The sequence below is a fragment of the Anser cygnoides genome, chromosome 2, assembly GCF_040182565.1.
Source record: "Anser cygnoides isolate HZ-2024a breed goose chromosome 2, Taihu_goose_T2T_genome, whole genome shotgun sequence".
Classification (NCBI taxonomy): Eukaryota; Metazoa; Chordata; class Aves; order Anseriformes; family Anatidae; genus Anser; species Anser cygnoides.
Genome location: NC_089874.1, coordinates 54,147,462 through 54,167,068, shown reverse-complemented (window position 1 = coordinate 54,167,068; position 19,607 = coordinate 54,147,462). Strand labels below are relative to the sequence as shown.

Here is a 19,607-nt window from a genome sequence, read left to right as displayed (position 1 = left end):
TATTTAGGATGTTAAGAGAAACCACAAGACATGATTGATTTGTGTTGTCTAGAATATAAAGGATCATTAGTCTGGATCTGAGTTGCTATGAGGATACTAGGAAATGCAGATTCTTAAATTCCAAATCTTTAGTTTTACTATATGCTAATAGTAGATTTTTTTTTTTTCAGAGATACATAATCTAAAAAAGGGTCTGGTTGACTATTCATTTCCAGCTTTCCTAACGAATGTCTATTATGTATGTGGTTATAGTGTCAGCACCCTAATGGGTCAACCCTAAAATGGTTAGTTGGATTTTGAAAGGTACAATTCTGGGTTTTAAGATAAAAGCATTGAATAGTGCTGTCAGTTGGTTACTCTATTACCATCTTGTTTGCTAGTATATTTGAACACAATGACAGTAATTGTTTTGTGTTCCTTTTTGGAGACAAGTGGCATAAGACCTCTTGGTTTTAGGAGCAACTAGTGTAGGTTTTTCCTCTTAAATTCACAAGATGTTTCCTCAGTATGGTTTTTGTTTCAGTATGTGGAAAATATGCATTTCCTGTGATTGTTTTGTCGAGTAGTATGCCATTATTTAAACATAAGGAATACAAGTTGAGTGTTTAAGAATTTTGTATTTATATTTAAAGTACACAAGATAGGAAAAAAATATGAACATATCAACCTGCAAATCATAGGTGTTGTGAAGTAGCTTTTTTTCTCTGGTAAAAAAGGGAATTACTAGATTGAGAAATGGATGGAGGAGAAGCAGGAAGAGTAATAGATATTCACAGGAAGTTAGAATTCAGGCTTTGCTGCTGTAACTTATGTGGTAGCTTATTTCCTGGTAAAGCACACATTCTTTCAGAGATCTATGTTGGACATTTGGTGACAAAATCGGGATGTTCACTGGAAATGTGGAGGTAAATGCATTCTCTCGCTGCCTTTGGAATACTTTATCCTGCCTGGAAAATAGCTTCAGGTTTAAAATAGCTTTATCTGTTGTCAATGCAAGAATAAATACTGAAGTGCATCATCTGTTAGGGAGGAGAAGGAATTATTATGGTATAGCATATGTACTGTGAAAAAGCCTATATTGTAGGTGACCCAGTAATGACTGAAGCATATGTATTCATCTGTGGGTAGTGAGTAGAAGCATTTATCCGGAGAACTGTTAGTTCAGATATTCTGTTTTATTTTACTTAAAATCACTTTTGCATTCAAAATTCGGGATTTAACTAGGCTTATTATGTGTATGGGACTGAAGTCTGCAAGGCATAGGCTGAAAAGATGTTCATTGTATTTTTGTAAGGAAAAGGCCAGCATTCAGCCTTATTTAAGCTATTACCTAGATTCTTCTTTCGTCTCTAAATTCATGATAAATCACTACTTTGTAACAATGGCAAATAGAGCATTTTGCAATTTCCCGAAAACAAGGAAACTTATTTCTCTTACCTATATGCTTTGCATTCAAAATTGCTTCACAACTGAAAGTGGAATGTGGCCTGGTGTGAAGGAAATAAAATAGAGTTGCTGTTGATTTCTTAGCTTTCTGGTACCTGAGTAATGTGTTATCTGTCACTTTTCGTATTTTAAAATCCTCTCCTTTGAGGAATGTCCCTGTGTGCTTCTCTTGACCTTAAAGTGTGTTGTAATTGAGCAAATGAAGTTGTAAATTCTTGTCCTTCGCAGCTGCCAAAAGAATTTCGAACAGCATTGGTGAAAATGGAGCACTGATTGTTACTTACTAAGCTATACACTGGCAAAGCTCTGCTAAGCAATAGATGTTTTAGTATCTGAAGCCTTAAGAAGTCTTGGTGATTTTTGTAACAGTGTATTTAGAAATTATGTGGATAGATATAAAAATGCAATACTTGTATAATTACACATATTTATGAATATGTGGTAGCCTAATTTCTAAACAGGTTGATCAAGATTGATTTAGGTAAGCACACTTAATAGTATTACCCTTACAAATGTGATTCTCAAATTCTTTGCTTTTAATCTTTTAATGAGTCTTAGTTATTCTAATATTTTATTTTTTTTGTATTCTGCTTTTCTCCAACAGGAAGGAACTCGAGACCTTCAAAGGTAAATCCTGTTTTTCATTTTCTACTTGAATATTTGTAAGAATTATGGCAATTCTTGTGCTAAATTAAACTAATAAGGAGCTGTTCCAGTTCTGCATTTGATAATGTGAATGTTATTTCAAACCCAGCAGGCTTTCTTTTTCAGTTTACCTGTTCTTGCTACTGGTTTCTTTGGGAGAGTCATAATCATAGGAAGAACACAGAGGCTACTGTTGTTTTAGACAGGTTTCAGAGATTTGGCATCTAATTCAAGTCTCTCCCTTGGTCTTCAGTTTTGGAAGTTAAGAGCTTAGTCGTCTTCTGTTAACTGTCATTTCTAGCATGAATGTTTTTTAACATGTGTTGCAGGCTGTTACTTGTTAGACTTTTGTCTAGCTGTTCTAGGATATTTTCACAGTATTATGTTACATCAGACAAATACATTTTTTTTTGGCTCAACCTGTTGGATATAAATGATGATACATATGCATATCTGTCCTAAACAATATGCAATGGCTAGGAACTCTGTCACGTATTATTGCTTTGTACTGTGATGCGTAGGTGGAACACATTACCATTTTCAGTAAATTTTAAATTCAGGCTTAGTCTACCTACTAATGTTAATGTATGATCAGCTTAAGAATTACTATAATCTTTTGCTTTGAATAAGGTGTGACTGTGGCTTTGTGACTAGTCTTTATTTATGAGAACAAAGTCAAGTACGTTGACTTATGCCAATTAATTGTCTCTTCAAATTGAAAGAAGGGCTGGAAATTTCTATCAACTTCATTCCTCTTTGCCTTTTCAGTTCATTACTATCTCATCCTTACATAATGCTAAAAAAAGGAAAATGATAAAGCTAACATTAACAGACAAGCAACACAGATTATGTAAAATGTCACTTTATCTGTAGCTTACCATAACAACTTTTTTTTTCATTGATTTGACAGCTTTCAACACAGACTAGCTCAATACAAAACCAACGATAATGCTAAGCTCGTTCTGTTCCGTGGCAAGGCAGCTACTTTGTAGTACCTGATGCTTGGGAGAATAGTGAATCCTGTTATTCTTGTTTGTGTTGATTAAGGGATTTAAATGAGTTTCTAGAAATCAGGAGGATGGTTTTCAAAGTTACTTCTCTTGGATTCTCTTTTCTTCCCCCATAGAGATAATACCTTCTTGTGACGCTGTATGTTAAAATTATTTCACAAAGATGAATATTTTCATGTGAATGGAAGGTGTTAGCTGTGTACTTACCTTGAAGTGTATACCAAACTAAGTAACTGGTTCATATAGATGGATACAGATTTCCAGTACTAGTTATGAAGGCTTGTCTTGGTAGCCAAGAGGTTTTTACTTAGTACAGAGTGGAAAAAAACTGCAAAGATTCCAAGAAAGAGGCCAAAGGCTTTGTTTGTTTCTTCACTGTAAAGTTCAAATGCAATCCATGGCTAGCACAGTCAATATCAATGGCAAAGGAGTAGGATCTCACGCTGTAACAAGGAGAGGCCAGGTTAGAGGGTACTCTGGGTCTGCTGGATGTTTTCAAACCAACTGATCAAATTTATTCTACAGTACTCAAAAGAATTGGTGGAAGCTATGGAAGGCTGGAAAAGCACAAACGTGGTGACAAATCTTTAAAAATGGAAATGAAACGTCAGCCTAATTGCTGTATTTTTTCGTACATTGAACTAACGTACGCATCAGAGAAAGAAAGAAGTAATAGCTAACGTTTTTGAGAATAGTTGTGTCAAACAAGTCTAAATTCTTTATAAGGCGGCAGCAATATGGTTTAAAATTAACAATAGGTGCCTTATTTTAACTGCGGGAACAGTTTGTACTGTCTTGTCTGACATCCCAGGAAACTGAGATTAAAATACTTAACAGTGTGTGCATAGCTGATTGGAAATCCATACTCGGAAGACAGAGATTTTCATGGTTTCTTAAATATTGTCTACTTTCTCAGATCTGATGCTACTCTGAATTCTTATTGTTAATGGGGGTGGTGAATTAGAATCACAGACTGGCCTCAGTCAGTCTTTTTCTGGCCTTGGGTAACTTCAGCCAAGTTTTGAGTACCACAGCATGCATTTCATTAGCTGAATAGAAGCAGGGAAGTGAGAGCTTCCTCCTCACGATGGATTCGTGATTACAGAGTGACAGATGTTTCAGTTCTGTAGCAGCTTTGCCCAGTCTAACTGGTGGCTCCTTCTTGCATGTTTCTTTTTTAAGCTGCTTCCAAGGCTCTCTAGATTTGTGCAGAAAATGATCCGTCATTTGGTTTTGATTGATAAAGCAAGCTGAAAAAGCTAATTAGATGGCCCTAGAACTGCTGGCACAGGAGGAAAAGGCTGGGGAGCACGTCTAAGTTACCAGTGTAACAGTGTTATGTTACCTAACACATTTTAAGGATGAGATGAGGAACCACTGTGCAAAGCAGTCATAAGATCTTATCTTAAATATTGCATGTAATTTTGGTTTGCTTTATTCAAAAAAGGTTGGTTCCAACTGAAATAGGTTAATTAAGGAGAAGTTGTGTAGATTATTCTTTACATTTTATATTGCAAGTATAGACTACAACCTCAACCAATTCATCCTTGAATAACTGTCCAAACTGAAATGTGCTCTTGAACATTGTCCATAAAATAGCCAGCACAGGGGCCAGGAACAAAGAGCTGTTTAAAGTCAGGGCACTATGGTTTGGGGGCAGGGGAGAAGGCGGCAGTCAGTACCTTCTACAAATGGTGTATTTGGACATTTGTGCTGGGTATTAGAAGAATGGTTCTAATTATCAGAGCCCAGAGGTTCTGGAGATGCTACCCAGTATATACTATGCTCCTGTCATCTAATTGAATTTAACCTGGAGCTCAAGAGGTTTATGAGAAAGATAACATGAAGTGACGTGCTTTCATTAGTAAGGGAGTGGACGCTGGACATGGATTACTTCCAGGCCCATGGTGAAAAAAATAAAATCAGAAAAGTTAGAAACAAGGTAGAATAGAAAATAAAAATAACAGCACAATGAAATGTTGTTTAAATAGTTGATAAAAAATACATCATGAAATTACTGAATGTAGATCAATTAAATGTCATTCTTCTGAGATTTTCTGAGTTAAAGGGAAAGGAAACATGCACTGAGATTGGAGGAAGGCTGGAGATGTCTTTTAAACTCTTGTTCCCTTATGTCCTCAAACAAAGACAACCAATGTGAAAGCAGTTTATTTAGCTGATTGAAGTCCTGCCTTCTCAGATCCAGAGAGATCTTTTGGATCTTTTTATTCTTTTGGTTTGGTTTGGTTTTGAGTTGGTGTATAACAGGCATCTTTGAGTAATATATATGTGCTACCTTTATACACACTTGCATCTTTCAATACATGCGCAGCAGAAAGCACTGTACATTCACTTGTGTTACAATGAAAGAAAATAGAAATGCCAGTTTTGATAACATTAACTTACTCTTCGTGTAGTAGAATGCATACATACTAAAAAGCATTGGCTTCTAGGTTAAGGATGGTGGACGTCTTACATCAAAACACGTATTGTAAATGTGTAAGTTTGTTCTATCTGAACGTGCGGAAATTAAGTATCACAAAAACATTTCTTTAATATGTATGCTAGAAGTGGTAAAGAGAGGATTGTTTTTCTGTGTCCAAATGCACCTCTTACATTCACTGCTGCTGAGTTTTCATGCCTTGCACAGCATAGAAAGCAAGTTTCACTGGAATTGACAAATCGAATAGTATAGTCTGAGGGTCAAAACAGCACAGGACTGAAAACTTAAATTTAGGGATGCATCCCAATAATTCCACAACACAGAAAAAATACTGGTTGTGTATTGCCACAGGCTGTGACAAGGCAGGTTTAGCTCACAAACAGGCAGATAGGCAGCTTAACAATCTCTCCCAGGAGCTTTGTGTGGGTATAAATATGAATAGATACAGATACACAGATCTGGTATGGATGGGACCACTGTAAATTTGAGCGACCTTATGAACATTTATGAACAAAATTATTCCTTTATATAACCTAGGAAAAGAATTGTTTCAGTTTTCATTTCCTACTGTGTGTGCTAAGGTATGAAGAGGTGATTCATTGACCTATAAAGTATTTTCTTTGAGCATGCCAGCTGTCATCAAGAAGAGGCTCAGGCAAAGCTCTGTGTATATACCTGTTTGCACCATGGAAAAGTATTGACAATCCACTAATGTTCTTGGTAGTTGATGTTATTACCTTTAAGTAGCATGGAACAAGTACAAAACAATATATTAAGTTATGAATGATTTCTGTATTTGTCAGCAGAGATACTGTTTTAGAATTTGTTTCTCGCTTTGTTCACATTTGTACTACAGATTGTACTCTCTTCTGTCATGAAAAATGGATTTTGTTATTCTTCTCTTCCTTTTGCTTTAAGACTATTTTCAGGGCCAGACTTTCTCCTTTGTTGTTTCCTGTACCTGTAGTGTACAAGGTCAGGACAAACCTCTCCAGACTCTTTTCTTTCAACTGCAGAGGTTTTCTATAAAAATGTAAGCATATCGTATTTAGTAATCTGTGATGCTGAGAAAGTGAAGGTTAGAAGCTTTCCTGCTTCTTTCTAAGAAGCATCTATGTGAATAAGGCAGGGGGTGGCTGATGTCCCAGCAGATCTGGCATTGGTATATCTGAAGTGAGTATGCAATGGGACAAAATATCTCAAAGCTGGTCATGTTTCCTGTTTTTTAGTAAATTATCTTTCAGAGAGCTTTGTCAAAGCTGATGGGTTTATGGATGAAAACACTGGGTATGGCACATGATGTAGCCTGCCAGTTTCTTCCTAGTACGCATCAATTCCAGTGTTCAGAGAACCACTTTCAGGAGCTGGATTATACCCTGTGCTGCCCTGTTCTGGTTGCTTAAACAAACGGATCTTGGCAATTTCTTGAAATACAGAATTTATTTTAGACTATATCTGTGTGTGTATTTGTTCTTAGTCTTTGATGTATTTTACTCTTTGATGGTTTTGAAAGGGAAGAGCATATAATTTTCATTCCTACAGCTGAGAAACTAAAAATTATATAGCAAATGTGTTTGTTTTTTTTTTTTTTGTAATTCTTGACATATAGTGCATTTATGACTGCACTGAGATTTGAAATCATTCCACTGTCCTTTTAGAGACATGGTACAATTTGTGTGTGTTTTTTTTTTTTGTTTGCTTGTTCTAAAGTTAACATCACTTTTCTCTTAGTGCAGCCATGACTGTATAGTAAATGTTTACAGAATACTGTAAACCTCTTTAAAAGATGGATGAGTGGAGCAGAGCGATGAGATAGATACTGGGGAAAAAAAACAGATAAAAATAGTCTAAATTACACAATGGTAATAACTTACGTTACTGAGTTTACTTCAGACTTCATCCAATGATAGATTTAAAAATTGCTTCTGAAAGTCTCTATTAAATAAAAACAAACAAAAGGTATAGGATGAAATGTTTTGAGTTATGTTTCTGGAAAGAAAAGTAAGCAATAGAGGCCATTTAGAAATCAGTAACGCAGCACTTTTCGACAATGAAAAGTGTCAGAAACTTTGTAAGGGCAGATATGCATGCGGCTTTGGCTACTGAGTCATGGATATTTCTAAGCTTTAACAGGATTAGTTTCATTCAAGCTTAGGGAAGCTGGTCATATGATCATTTTCAGCACTTCTGTTTACAGTACAAAAAAATATGTTTCCAGCTCTGTGCATCAGAGATCACTCCCAAATAGGCCCTGATAATTTTTTTAAAGTTTTGTCAAAATACTTTCTGAGAAAGAGGATGGGGAAGAAAAGATGTATTTTTTTCTTGCTTTTCTCTTCTAGGTTCTGTCATTGGGTCACATATGAAATATGGATGTTTTGTCATGCTCCTTCATAATCTAAGATGCTTCTGTTGAATTTGCATTTTTCCAGTCCTCTTTTTTTTGGGCGGGGGAGAGGGAAAGTACTCATCTCAACAGATAATTGTGTCAAATTAATTTTTCTTCTTGTTTGGGGATCTTCTTTATCACACTGGCCTCTGATGGCTATCAAAATCAACAATGTTTTCCGAATCTTCATATAGTCTAGCAGATGCAATGTATTTTGGGGTTTTTCATTTCAGTTACTTCGTTGAATAGGGGAGGAAGGGTATCTTGGTTGTTTGGGTGCTGCTTCTAAAACAGGCCGCAAGAGATAGGCAATGCTTCTGCTAGTAGTACTTCCTGAATGTTTCCTGATTGTTTTAGACTTTATTTAGGTGACCATGGTCAAAAATATCAATACTTAAGACTTGTATCACAGATGTAAAAGGGGACAACTCTTATTTTGGCATACCAGAAAACATTTGGAAAACAATTGCTTAATTCTGTTGTCATAAAGCTAATTTGGAGTTAAAATTTTCAAACATATTCAGGTTTCAGATTTTTTTTCATTATTTTGCTGTGAGCTGAAAATACTCCGAAAAATTTTTAGCTAAAAATGCATGTTACCAGCTTCTTTCCCATCCCATCAAGCCTTGTAACTTTGGATGTTCTGTATTGTCTGTTGTAAGAATTGATCAGGACTCCCATATGTAATAACTGTTCTCTTGAGAATTGAATGGTATGAGACGCGGTCTCTTCTAGACAAACCTTGAGTGAAAGACAAATGAGTTTAACTACTTAAGTCTTCCATTATGCTGTAATAGGATAAGACAGATGGAAAATAAAACCAAATGATAAAGCGTCCTTATAGCTACCTTGCATTTGATTTTCCTGTTTGTATTTTCATTTTTCAGACTCTCTCTGTGTTTTCAGACTCTCATATCTGTTTAAGTCTCAGGACACTTTTTAAAGTCAGAGATCTAGCTACTTGTAAATTCTGTCCACTTTTTTTCTGTCTTTGATATAGCTATGGACAAGGCTTTGAAAAAAAAAGAAAGAAGGAAAGACAGAAGGGGGAAAAATAGAGAAAGGGAGATTTACTCTTGATCTTTCACTGTTTTTCATCCTGTGTTATAGATACTTGAATCTCTCTCAGCAGGGCAGACACCACCACCAGTGGCGATGTAAAAGCTTTGCAAATGGCTGTCTCCCTAGCGCACAAGTAGATGGTCCTGAGTTGCAAGCATCTGATTCCATCTGGCTGAGTTATCAGACTTTATGGTCCAATTTTAAAACTCGTTCCATATATGAATACATACCCAATAACAGCAAAAGTCCTAAATTTTCTGTCTTGGTAGAGACTGCATGTGTGCAAGCAAGTGATTGCTTGTCTCTGCTGTCCTCCTGTTGTGGTTTAACACAGTAGGCAGCTAAGCCCCACACAGCCCCCATTGGGATGGGGAAGAGAATCAGAAGGGTAAAAGCAATAAAAATTTGTGTGAGGTAAGGACAGTTCAATAGGTAAAGCAAAAGTTGCACATGTGGGCAAAGCAAAACAATGGGAAGTAGTGAATGAATTCCTTGCAGGGCAGATGCTCAGCCAGTTCCAGGAGAGCAAGGCTTCATCGTGTGTAATGGCTACTTGGGAAGACATGCACCATACCTCCAGATGTCCCCCAGCATTTATTGTTGAGCATGATGCTAAATGGTATGGAATATCTTTTTGGTCCTCAGGGGTCAGCCAGCCTGGCTCAGTCCTCTCCCCGGTTATGCGCTCCTTGCTGGCAGGGCAGCGTGGCAGAAAAGGCCTTGATGCTGTGTAAGCACTGCTCTGCAACAGCTGAGGCACTGCTACGTCGTGAACACTGCTTTCATCACAAACATGCAGCATTGCACCATGCAAGCTGCTCTGATGGAAATTAACTCTGCCCCAGTCAAAACCAGCAAACCCCCTGAATATGACTTTTTTTGGGAATTGACACCACCATTGTATTGAATAGTAGGTGTAGCTGAAATTTAATTAGCTGCCTTTGACAAGTGAACAAAATGTTTGCTAGATTAAATACTGTGACTGGGGTGAAGCAAACTACAATGGATAGTATCTTAAGTATACATTTATTTTGCAGAAGACTACAACTATATTTGTTACCTAATAGGTTAAAGTCTAAAAATGTCAGGTCTTAGGGACAGACAATATTTTCTATGCCAGAAATAGTCTACGTTTCAATGGAAAAAAATCTTGAAGTCTGCTTAAGCCATAGGAAAAAATGTCTACGTTTTGAGCTTGAATCACTACATCAGGACGTTATTTCCCATTATGATTTGGTGGAAGGGGGGCTACACGGTCAACTGGATATCAGACTGAAAATTATTTACCCTTCTCCCATTTTTGTTAAGTTTTCAACTAGTGAGGGAAAAATAGGGCTTCCTTAATAGCGGCAATACAGGCTTGGGTGGACCTTAGTCAATCGTGAAATGGTAGCCACTTCCAAATTTGTTACGTACATCACAGATTGGTCTGAATGTTCAAAGCTGCAAATAGAGAACAATTTATAAAGGAAATCTAATGTTTAGAAAAGGATGCTCTACAGATAACAGGTTATTTATGAACAAATTAGATTGTTACCCATCCTTGGAGCAAATACTGTGTGTTCTTGCAACTCAGCTGATCAAAGATAGTTCTTCTTGTTCTGGTTACTTATTCCACTCCAAACCATTTCTGGTTTAATGCTTTATTTTTTTTTTTTACTTTTTGCTTGTTGTGTGTTTAGGCTGTAATGTAACTTTGAGCACTACAGGTGTGATGCTGCTGTTTGTTTGTTTGTGATCTGTTTGCTTAGATTTCAGGATTTTATTTTATGTGATGGCTGTCACCTGAAAGTAGTATTCAATGAGTTAATATAATCCAGAGAATGCTAGTGTTCCAGATATCTCAGAAACCTTGTCTTTGTCAGTTTTTTTAATCCTAATTATGACTGGGGGAAAGGGGAGGGGAAGGACACTTTTTTATTTTCTTTGTAATTCTGCTTCATCTGCATGTATTTTTAGAGAATCTTGTGGTTTTTTTTTATGTGACACTTAATACTCTTTCATCCTGTCTTATGTTGCTTTGTATTTTGAGGGAGTGAGTTTATTCTTTCAATATATTTTTTTTAATTTTGATATGTTTGTGTGGCTTTCATTTTTTTCTTGAATTTTACTCTCTCTGCATTCTAGTGTTACACTAAGTCAAAAGCCCTTTCAGAGGTCAGACACGTCACAACAATTTTGACATCACTACAGCTAAAAATATGAGGGCTCTTGGATGTGCACGTACACCTCCTGTTGGCTTCAGCAGAATTTGGCCCTGTGTTGGAGTCAGCCTTTGCCGAATCCTGTTTTCTGTATGGAGTGGAGGAGGCCAATATAACAATAAAGATTTTCTGTGGCTGTTGCCAGGATGAATAGCTAGCCATTTAGATGATAGGAATAAATTTCATGGGAACACAAGTTCTATCATACTTAGTTTATGTGGAAAATAAAACGTTTAAGAGTGTGATATTTTAGTTGTCTGTAATGCTTAAGCGATTGATGTGGGGGGAAAAATAGAAGCCTATTATGTCTGCTGTGCTAACTGGAATTCATTCTTTAATTACTGAAGTACAGACTGAAGGCAGGATTATCTTGTGATTATGTTTTTCTTTTTAATCTTTCCCATTAATATTTTTGGTGTTATTTTCACCAGCGAAACAAAACCTGAGTTTTGTAGGCCTGTACACTCTTGGTAATTTTTCCCCTAATGCTGAGGATTTGAGCAGTATATGTTATATAATTTCCTTCCGCCTGTACTCTATTTTGAAAATTGTCATCAGAAGCTGTCTAAAATGTGATATCTTTAAAGAAGAGTGAAAGGAGTCGTTATGGCTATCATAGTTCCGAGCAGCACTGAGTATCTTCCTAAATGGAAGAGGTAATGCAGGCCAAATTCTGAGCTATGCCTTACAATTTTTGAAGCAGAATTACACTGTTGTGTAACAGTAGCATCGCTGTAACCACAGATTCACAGTAATGTGCTGTTTCTATATACATTTTTTAACTGCATAAATATTATCTGAATTTTTAATGAACATGTAGTCTGGATATGAGATACAAAAATGCAATTTTCAGAAGGTAAGATTGCCCCTAATGTATTAAAAAAATACATTTGAGGTTTTTAATATTTTATATGTAAGTAAGAATAGTATGTAAGCTGGTTTATAGGGTATCTGAGCTAAGCCATGCTAAGGAAAAATACTTTGAGGGGAGATCCACATGAACATTGCCTAATTAAAAAAAAAAAAATCAGAACCCCTCTGTACCTTTTTCTCGTTTCTAAATCATTTGGAAATGATTCCAGCTCTCTGTCAAATGAGATACATGCTGTAACTGCATGTCACAGGCTTATAACCCCCTGCAAAGCTTTCTCCCTTTCCACCACCCCTTTATTTAGCCGCATGTGGTATCTTCCCAAATACATGCATGCATTCTGGTGTACCACAGCTGCTGATAGCTCACGTTCAGGTTCTGGAAAGGCAGGGAGCTGGAGCATCAATGTGCATGCATCTGTGTACGAGTGACCCATTGAAAACTGGCAGTCGCGGTGTTACTGCCTTGAAAAAGCAGGCTCCGAGCATCGCTCTTTGTTCTACATCAATGAAGATGCACATCAGGGGAGCTGCTTGGTAACTGGAGGGTTCACTTGACCGGTGCTGTGCTTCTGTTTACTTGCTTATTTCTTACTGCCATGTCATCTCCGGGAGCCACTGACAATACTCAGAAGAATTCACGTAGGTGGAACTTTATTATCTTTATTATTCGCCAGGCTCATTTGCCAAGCTAATGGAAAATGAAATGAAAGTTAGCTTAATTAATCTCTTCAGTCACCACCATTGCCTGATTTGTAAAGGGTGTGCTATAAACGAAAGGTTAAATATCAACTTGGTTTAGCAAATTTAAGGGAAATAGTGACTGCATGTCCGTTTGGTCAGAGGTTTTATATATTGCTTTGCTGTCTTGTTTTGCATTATTGTCAAAGTAATATTAATCTGATTGAGTCGGTTTAAATAGGAACTAGTGAAAGAATACAAAGGCAATGATACCTTCTTAGCTAAAATTCAAGCAGACTTTTGTCTAAGGGTGGGGTGATGTTGGAGAGGGGAGAGAGAATGATTATCTGAAGGTAAAAGCTGAATATTAAGAATTTGAGCAGGGCATTCATTAGGGTAGATGCAGTCATGCTATTTTTTGCTTTCTTTCAGATAAATAAAATAATAAATGGTAAAAACAGTTTTAAATGAAGCAATTACTGTTATTTACATTAATGATCAGGCTGTGTCACATGCAGCAACATTCCTGATAATGTCATTAATATTTTTATGATGCTAGTTGGTAACTAAGTTGATGTTTAGAACTGTGCATTAATTAAAATCAAAACGAGAAGTTGATTTCTTCTCTGATTGTTTTTTTTATTCTTTTATATAACCAATGAATTAGTTTTTTCTGTTGCCATTCGTGTGGATTTTTTTTTTCAGTCCAGGACCAATAAATGACAGTAAATTGAGCTATTGTACTATTTTAATAACCTGTTGGAACATGCCTTTATCAAGGCTCTACCTATGAGTTGTAATTTTGACTGCTAAATTTGTTGTTAAATAATGTGTAGTAAAGTTGAATATTTTGTATTAAATGATTCATCTGGTATGGGAGAACTCTTTGCAATTGTATTCATTAGAAATACTTGATGTATCAAAATAGTTGCTTTCTGTAAATTTAGATGGAACAGTTGACTTTACTTAAAGGTGGCAAAATTTACTCAGTTATGCTAAATGTGGTGTGACCACTGTACAGTCAAAATTGTCAGTTTAGCAAGCAGTATATATAGTACTGGTATAACCCATTTTGTATCCTTAACTACTTTGTACATATTAACTGAAGTTGTATCTTCTTTTTTTTTTTTTTTTTCTTCTGACTGTTGTTTCCTCAAATTGAAATGGAAGTATGATGAATTGTTGGGGGAGAATTGGGGGAGTTGAATCTTTCTGTTTTCCCTTATTTGCCATAATATGCTGAAGACAAGAACAGATATTTTGTGGTGGGGTGGGGCAGGCCTGAAATTTTGTTACTGTACAGATTAGAATACAGAATTGCAGAATATTCCTGAAACGTGAGCGGTAGTAATATCACTCCTCCAACCACTGCTGGGAAGAGGCAGCAGTAAGTGGAAGCTTTAGTATCAGCATTAATTCTGGAAGGGTTAGCACCTCTGTGGTAACCAGGTTTATTCTCATGGGCTTTTCAAAATTTGATTCTTTATTTTCTTCTTGGTGACAGAAAAAAAAGAGTAATGCAAAAAGAAAGATGGCCTATGATATTTTCATGATAACCTGTTTGTTCACCATCTCTGTAGGCTGAGGTGACTGAGAAATTAGGAAATAACTCACCTACATGCTCTTCAAAAGACTGCATCTCTCTACCAAGACCAGATGTAATACTTTTGGGGTAACACCACATGCTCTGTGTTCATGTGGCCTATGAATGCATCTTGCTGCAAAGGAATTTTTGAACAGCTTCATAGTGATGATATTTTTTCTTTTGGCATGCTTCTTCTATGTTATTATATGTTAGATATGTAAAAGTAAGTGCAGACACTTCATCAGTTTGATTTGTAGCTAGCTGTATAGTAACCGATTTCATGTTTTTTTAATATTTCTCCACGATACCATTTCTTTCCATAGTAGTACTGTAAATGTGATACTGTTCTGGTCCTTACAGTGTTCTGAATTAGTAGAATTGTTTTAAAAGCTGCAGTGGAAATAATCTATGCCTTCTGTATAGCACATCCTTAGATAAATCCCAACCCCACCTACCACCGCAGTCTGGTATTCCACTGCTAGTTCTGATTGATTTTTAATCGTGCAGCTCAGAAGGGCAGGTGGCTGAGGAGTGTGTGTGGACATGTAAGAATTCTGAAGGTTTCTTTGCTCCTGAGCACTAAACGTGGCAAGAATGGGGATATTCTGGTAAACAGCTCTGCCCGTTTTATTTACAAGTATTTATTTGTGAGTGTTATATGCACCATGTTAAATTGTATCAAGGCGTTAGAGCTGAAACTGTGCAAACAATTCTTGAATACTGCAGGTAGCGTGGCATCCTTTTTATAATGTATTTGTTTTTCCTGAACAGGTGAAACGCTATTCTTTATAAAAATATTTTTGAATAATTAAAATGATGAAGTACTTAGTGAGGCATTTAAAAAATCAGTGAAACATTTTTGTAAGCATGTAATATTTCTAAATCACGTATTTATTTAATAGAGTGTGTAAGCTAAGGCTGAAGGAGGTTAAGAGGCAGTTTTGACTGACTGAACTCATTGTTTCATTTTTAATCACGAGGGTTACTCTGCAGATTAAGAGGAAATGAAAATCTTGTGGAGATGTCACTCAGCCCTTTTTCCTTTTATGTAGAAGCCAGCTAATGCTATTTTGACATTGCATCAATGAGACTTGATCAAAATGTAGCTGGCTGTGTCTCATTTTAAATCAAACAGAAACGGTGCCATTTATATGAATACATTTTGGGCATAATTAGATGATTATATAATCATTCCAGACCTAGCACACCAACGTTTCCGTTGGCTCAAGAGGCTTTTAACTTGGGTCATAATCATACTGGAAATCCTCATAGATTTCTCTCTTCTCTGTTTTTCCAACATTAAAGCGAAAAACCCACACTTCACTGAGAAGACAGCTAAAAATACATCGGGTGGTTTTCACAGCGTGTCTTGTGCTTTTACATGGGTAGAAAATGGAACGGGGGCACTTGATAAGCTTAGGTTTTGTAGCCCACTAGTGATGTGCAAATCACAGTTTTGCAGACCTGACTGTCTTATGCCGTAATCACAGGTGCAATGTAATGCTTTTTTGTTTCTTTACAGTCTGTTTAACCATACGGTGGAGTTACAAGGGTGGGCTTTTTTGCCTTTGTTGTCTGTGCCTTCAGTTTCTTGTGCAGCACTGAGCATTGCTTCTTGAGCTTGCTGGAAAGAAGGGTCCTCAGGAAGTGCTTGCAGCTTCAGCTGTCTCCAGAAGTCTGTGTGACTGGAGGAAGTCTCACCATGTTAAGGATTTGGATGACATATGTATTTTCCCTTTTTGCCTTTTGGTACATATTTAGAGGGTTGTGCTGCCAGTCAGTTAGTATCTGGTTCTCAGCATACCCAAATTTGTTTTGGATGCAAAGCTGTAGAAAAGCTGACAGAATAGAAAGCCAAGTCCTTGACTTCCAGCATATTTGGGGAACCATAAATGGTATGAAAGCTTCCATTAGTCACAGAATGGGAGGAAGGCTGGCAGAGGTATTTCTCTGTCTCTTTCTCTCTCCATAGAGTTCAGTATGCCTAAGAAACCTTCCTACCACTGAAAATTTCTCCTGCATATTGGTGATTATTCAGTCTAGTTCCTTTAAAATTCATGGAGTAAAGATGATTTTGGTATACAGAAGAATTGTGGACTATATCTACAATAAAGGAGGAAACAGAAAAGCTTTTATCTAACAAAGACCAAAAAATGATATATCTTAAGTCGTATTTCATAGAAATTTGGAAACTTTGAGGATTTCCAAGACAAAAAAAATCCAGTGATTATAGAAAGAGGGATGTAAAATGCAGACTATGTATAAAGATATTTTTAATGCATTATTAAAAAAGCAATGAATGAATTTCAGAAAAGCCAGTATTTTGACTAGATAGTGCTATTTACAGACCTTCAAAGTTAAAGATTTGGAGGTTTGGAAGTTTTGAGAATAGGTGACACTCTCAGAGGTAAGGATAGGTGACTAACAGCAGTTAAACATGCAGAAAGTAAAAATTATCCACTATTCTTCTGATGATTACTGTATTAAGAAGAGAAGCAATAAGAATTGTCATGCTAAGCTTGCTTGATGTCATTGTTTTTTAAAAAAAAAAGCAACTTGGAGTGCTTTATAGCTGATGACCTGCAGGGCTTGTAACATGATAGAGAAATTGGCAAAGAAATAGTTACACTGGGAGAGAGGTTCTGCTTTGGCTATTTATGTTTGACCAGTCTTTAAACTGTTGTGGTAAACAGGGAGATTGGTGTGGGAAAGACGATGGCGAGAATACTGAAAAGGGACATACTGGGATACAGTGTGGGCTTTAGCAGATCTTTAAGTCAGTCTGGGGACTAATCTGATTTAGTATTAGTGATATAGGCAGAAATACCGGAAAGATATGGATAATACCTGTTTATGACAGGTTGGGTATCTTTTCAGTGCAGAAAAGATTGCCAATAAATTTCAAGAATTTGAAGTTGGGAGTAGCAGAAGAGGATTAAAATGCAGTAGCCTTTTTTCTTCTTTGGTAGAATCTGAGCTTTCCATGGATCCTTGCATTCCTCCCAACACAGTATTCTTAGTTTTGTCCCCACAGTACCCTTGTTTTCTTCCACTGTTCCCAAATCCCCTTTCACACTCCCCAGAATATCTTCAAGTTTTCTTCTTTGTTCCTGCTGTCTGGGAAATGATCAGTGTATGAGGCAACTGTGTCTGGAGTTAAGGGCACGGAGGTTGCTACCTGGGAACAACCTGTCACTTTCCACATATGCCTATGGAATAGGTAAGGTCATCTCTGTGCCTTTTCCTGGTATGACATCACTAGCAGAAGGAGAAAACTTTCTTCCTAGCTGGCAGTTTTGACAGAATTTGTAGGAATTCAGCATCTTCCAGCCTTCCATCTCCATTCCAAATGTGGTTGAAAATGGCTGTCAGTGGGAAGGGTTGAACAGACGAACAGCAAAATGCAACAGCAGTAAGCCTAAGATATTCCTAAAGAAAATTCCTAAGAAAACCATGCTAGATGCATAGATTTTGTCCTCTGGTAGTTAATAGCAAGCCAAAAAGTTCTAAAAGTTGACAGGTATTGAGTGAAAATGATTTAGGAGGAAAACCATCTCCGTGATAAAGTCACATTTGATGAATGAGCTACTGAGATTAATTTGGCTGTGAACAGGGTAAATAACATTGTGGGATGGATCAGTCATGAGCTCTCCAGTGGACAGCTGCAAATGAAAGGAGGTGCTAGAGAAACAACTGAGTTATGAGGGGAGAGCTTACTGCACGTGATACCCGGCGAGCCTGGCCTGCTTAGGGGATGGTGGTGGGGAGAGACTTCCATCTGTAAACACGTTAAAGGAATAAACATCAAGAAAAAGGGGAAAAAAACCCTGACAGGTCAGCATGGGTTATGGTAGAGTGTTTCATGTTTTGTTTCGTCTTTTAGTAATCAGTGTGCCCGCAGCTAACTGTTAATTGTGTTAAACTGTTCTAGTATTAACTCAGCAAAGAGGCTTTCTTAAATCCTATAAGCACTGAGAATGCCGTCTGCCTATGTTGTGATACTGTTCGTGTTTTTATTCTAGTGTCAGTTGTTTTCTTACTTAGTCTACTCATCAAATTACATGGAAGGAGCAACATACGAGTATTTGACACACTATACTGAAAACCTGGGCAGAAAAGTTTCCTTTGTAAGTGGTTGTTTTAGTGAATTTGTTAGAAACTTCTGCTCTTCTATCTACAGAGGGTGAGAACTAGAACTAGTAGCTCTTATATAAATTTAGTCATTGATAACTAACCTGAAACTTTATTATATAAAGGTCAATTTTGCCATATTTCCTTAATTGATATCCTTACCCATTAGTTAGCTGCTGTTTTGAATCTAATATGTCAAGTGACAGCTGTCAAAGGCTACTGTAAAGAATTCATTATAAAGCTACAAGAGTGTATGTAACCATTAGCCTTGCTCAAAAGGAAAAGACTGAGAAAAATGAGGGAATTATTTTTATTTTTTATTTTATCATTGCCAGAAGACCTAACCACACTCCAAGTCCCAAACCCAACTTGGATTCCTTCAGAGATCTTGCTTTTAATTGTTCTGGCCTCTAACTTGGTCTGGTCATTTCTGTGATGAACGTGCCTCATAATAATAGGAGCATACAGAATTAGGGATGAGATAATAAAAATGTTTGATTTTTTTCATTTCTGTATAGAAAAAAATAAAACTCAATATTTTAAGTGTCTCCATTTGCTAGCAATGCCTCTTGGATATGGACAAAAATATACTGTTTCACCATCAGTTTGCAATGCTGTGTAGAATGTGATATTTTCTCAGTTTTATGTTTTATTAAGCCCTGTGGAAAGTGTTAAGTAACTTATGTAAACATGAAGTTGATGTACAATGTAGAACTGTTTTTAGAAATCCCATCCTTTCTTTTTAAGTACAAGTTGCTGACTTCCTTGTGCACTTGTATACAGAACATTATTGGACATCAGTGTGATCTCTTGTGTCATGACCTGAAAAGAGAATTTAAAAAGCAGCATGCCCTTTGTTCCTGAGCCTAGGGCAATTGCCAGAACTTTGTATTAAAGCCCACAAGCAATGGTGCTAGAAGAGTTTTTGCCTTAAAAGATAGGTGGAGTTATATGTGGATCACCGATCTAGCATCTCTAGCGGGATGGAGACAGATTTGCTCTGACAATATAATGCGCTTTGCGAGCTTCTATTTTAAGAATTCTTTGCACCGTGACTTCTTTAAGACTGTATTGGACACGTATTTTGTTTCGCTCAAGGATCTTGCACTTCAAGAGGCCCCAGTATGTTCATACTGACATT

General features: G+C 36.8%; 1 protein-coding gene across 2 annotated transcripts in view; it reads left to right on the top strand.

The window, feature by feature from the left end:
* Window positions 1-19,607, top strand: part of DTNBP1 (dystrobrevin binding protein 1) — a 72,673-nt gene that overhangs the window by 27,283 nt on the left and 25,783 nt on the right. For both annotated transcript variants that reach the window (XM_013190274.3, XM_066992090.1), the window contains exon 7: window positions 2,051-2,073. In XM_013190274.3, the coding sequence (XP_013045728.1) occupies window positions 2,051-2,073 (23 nt within the window). The remainder of the gene's footprint in view (window positions 1-2,050; window positions 2,074-19,607) is intronic.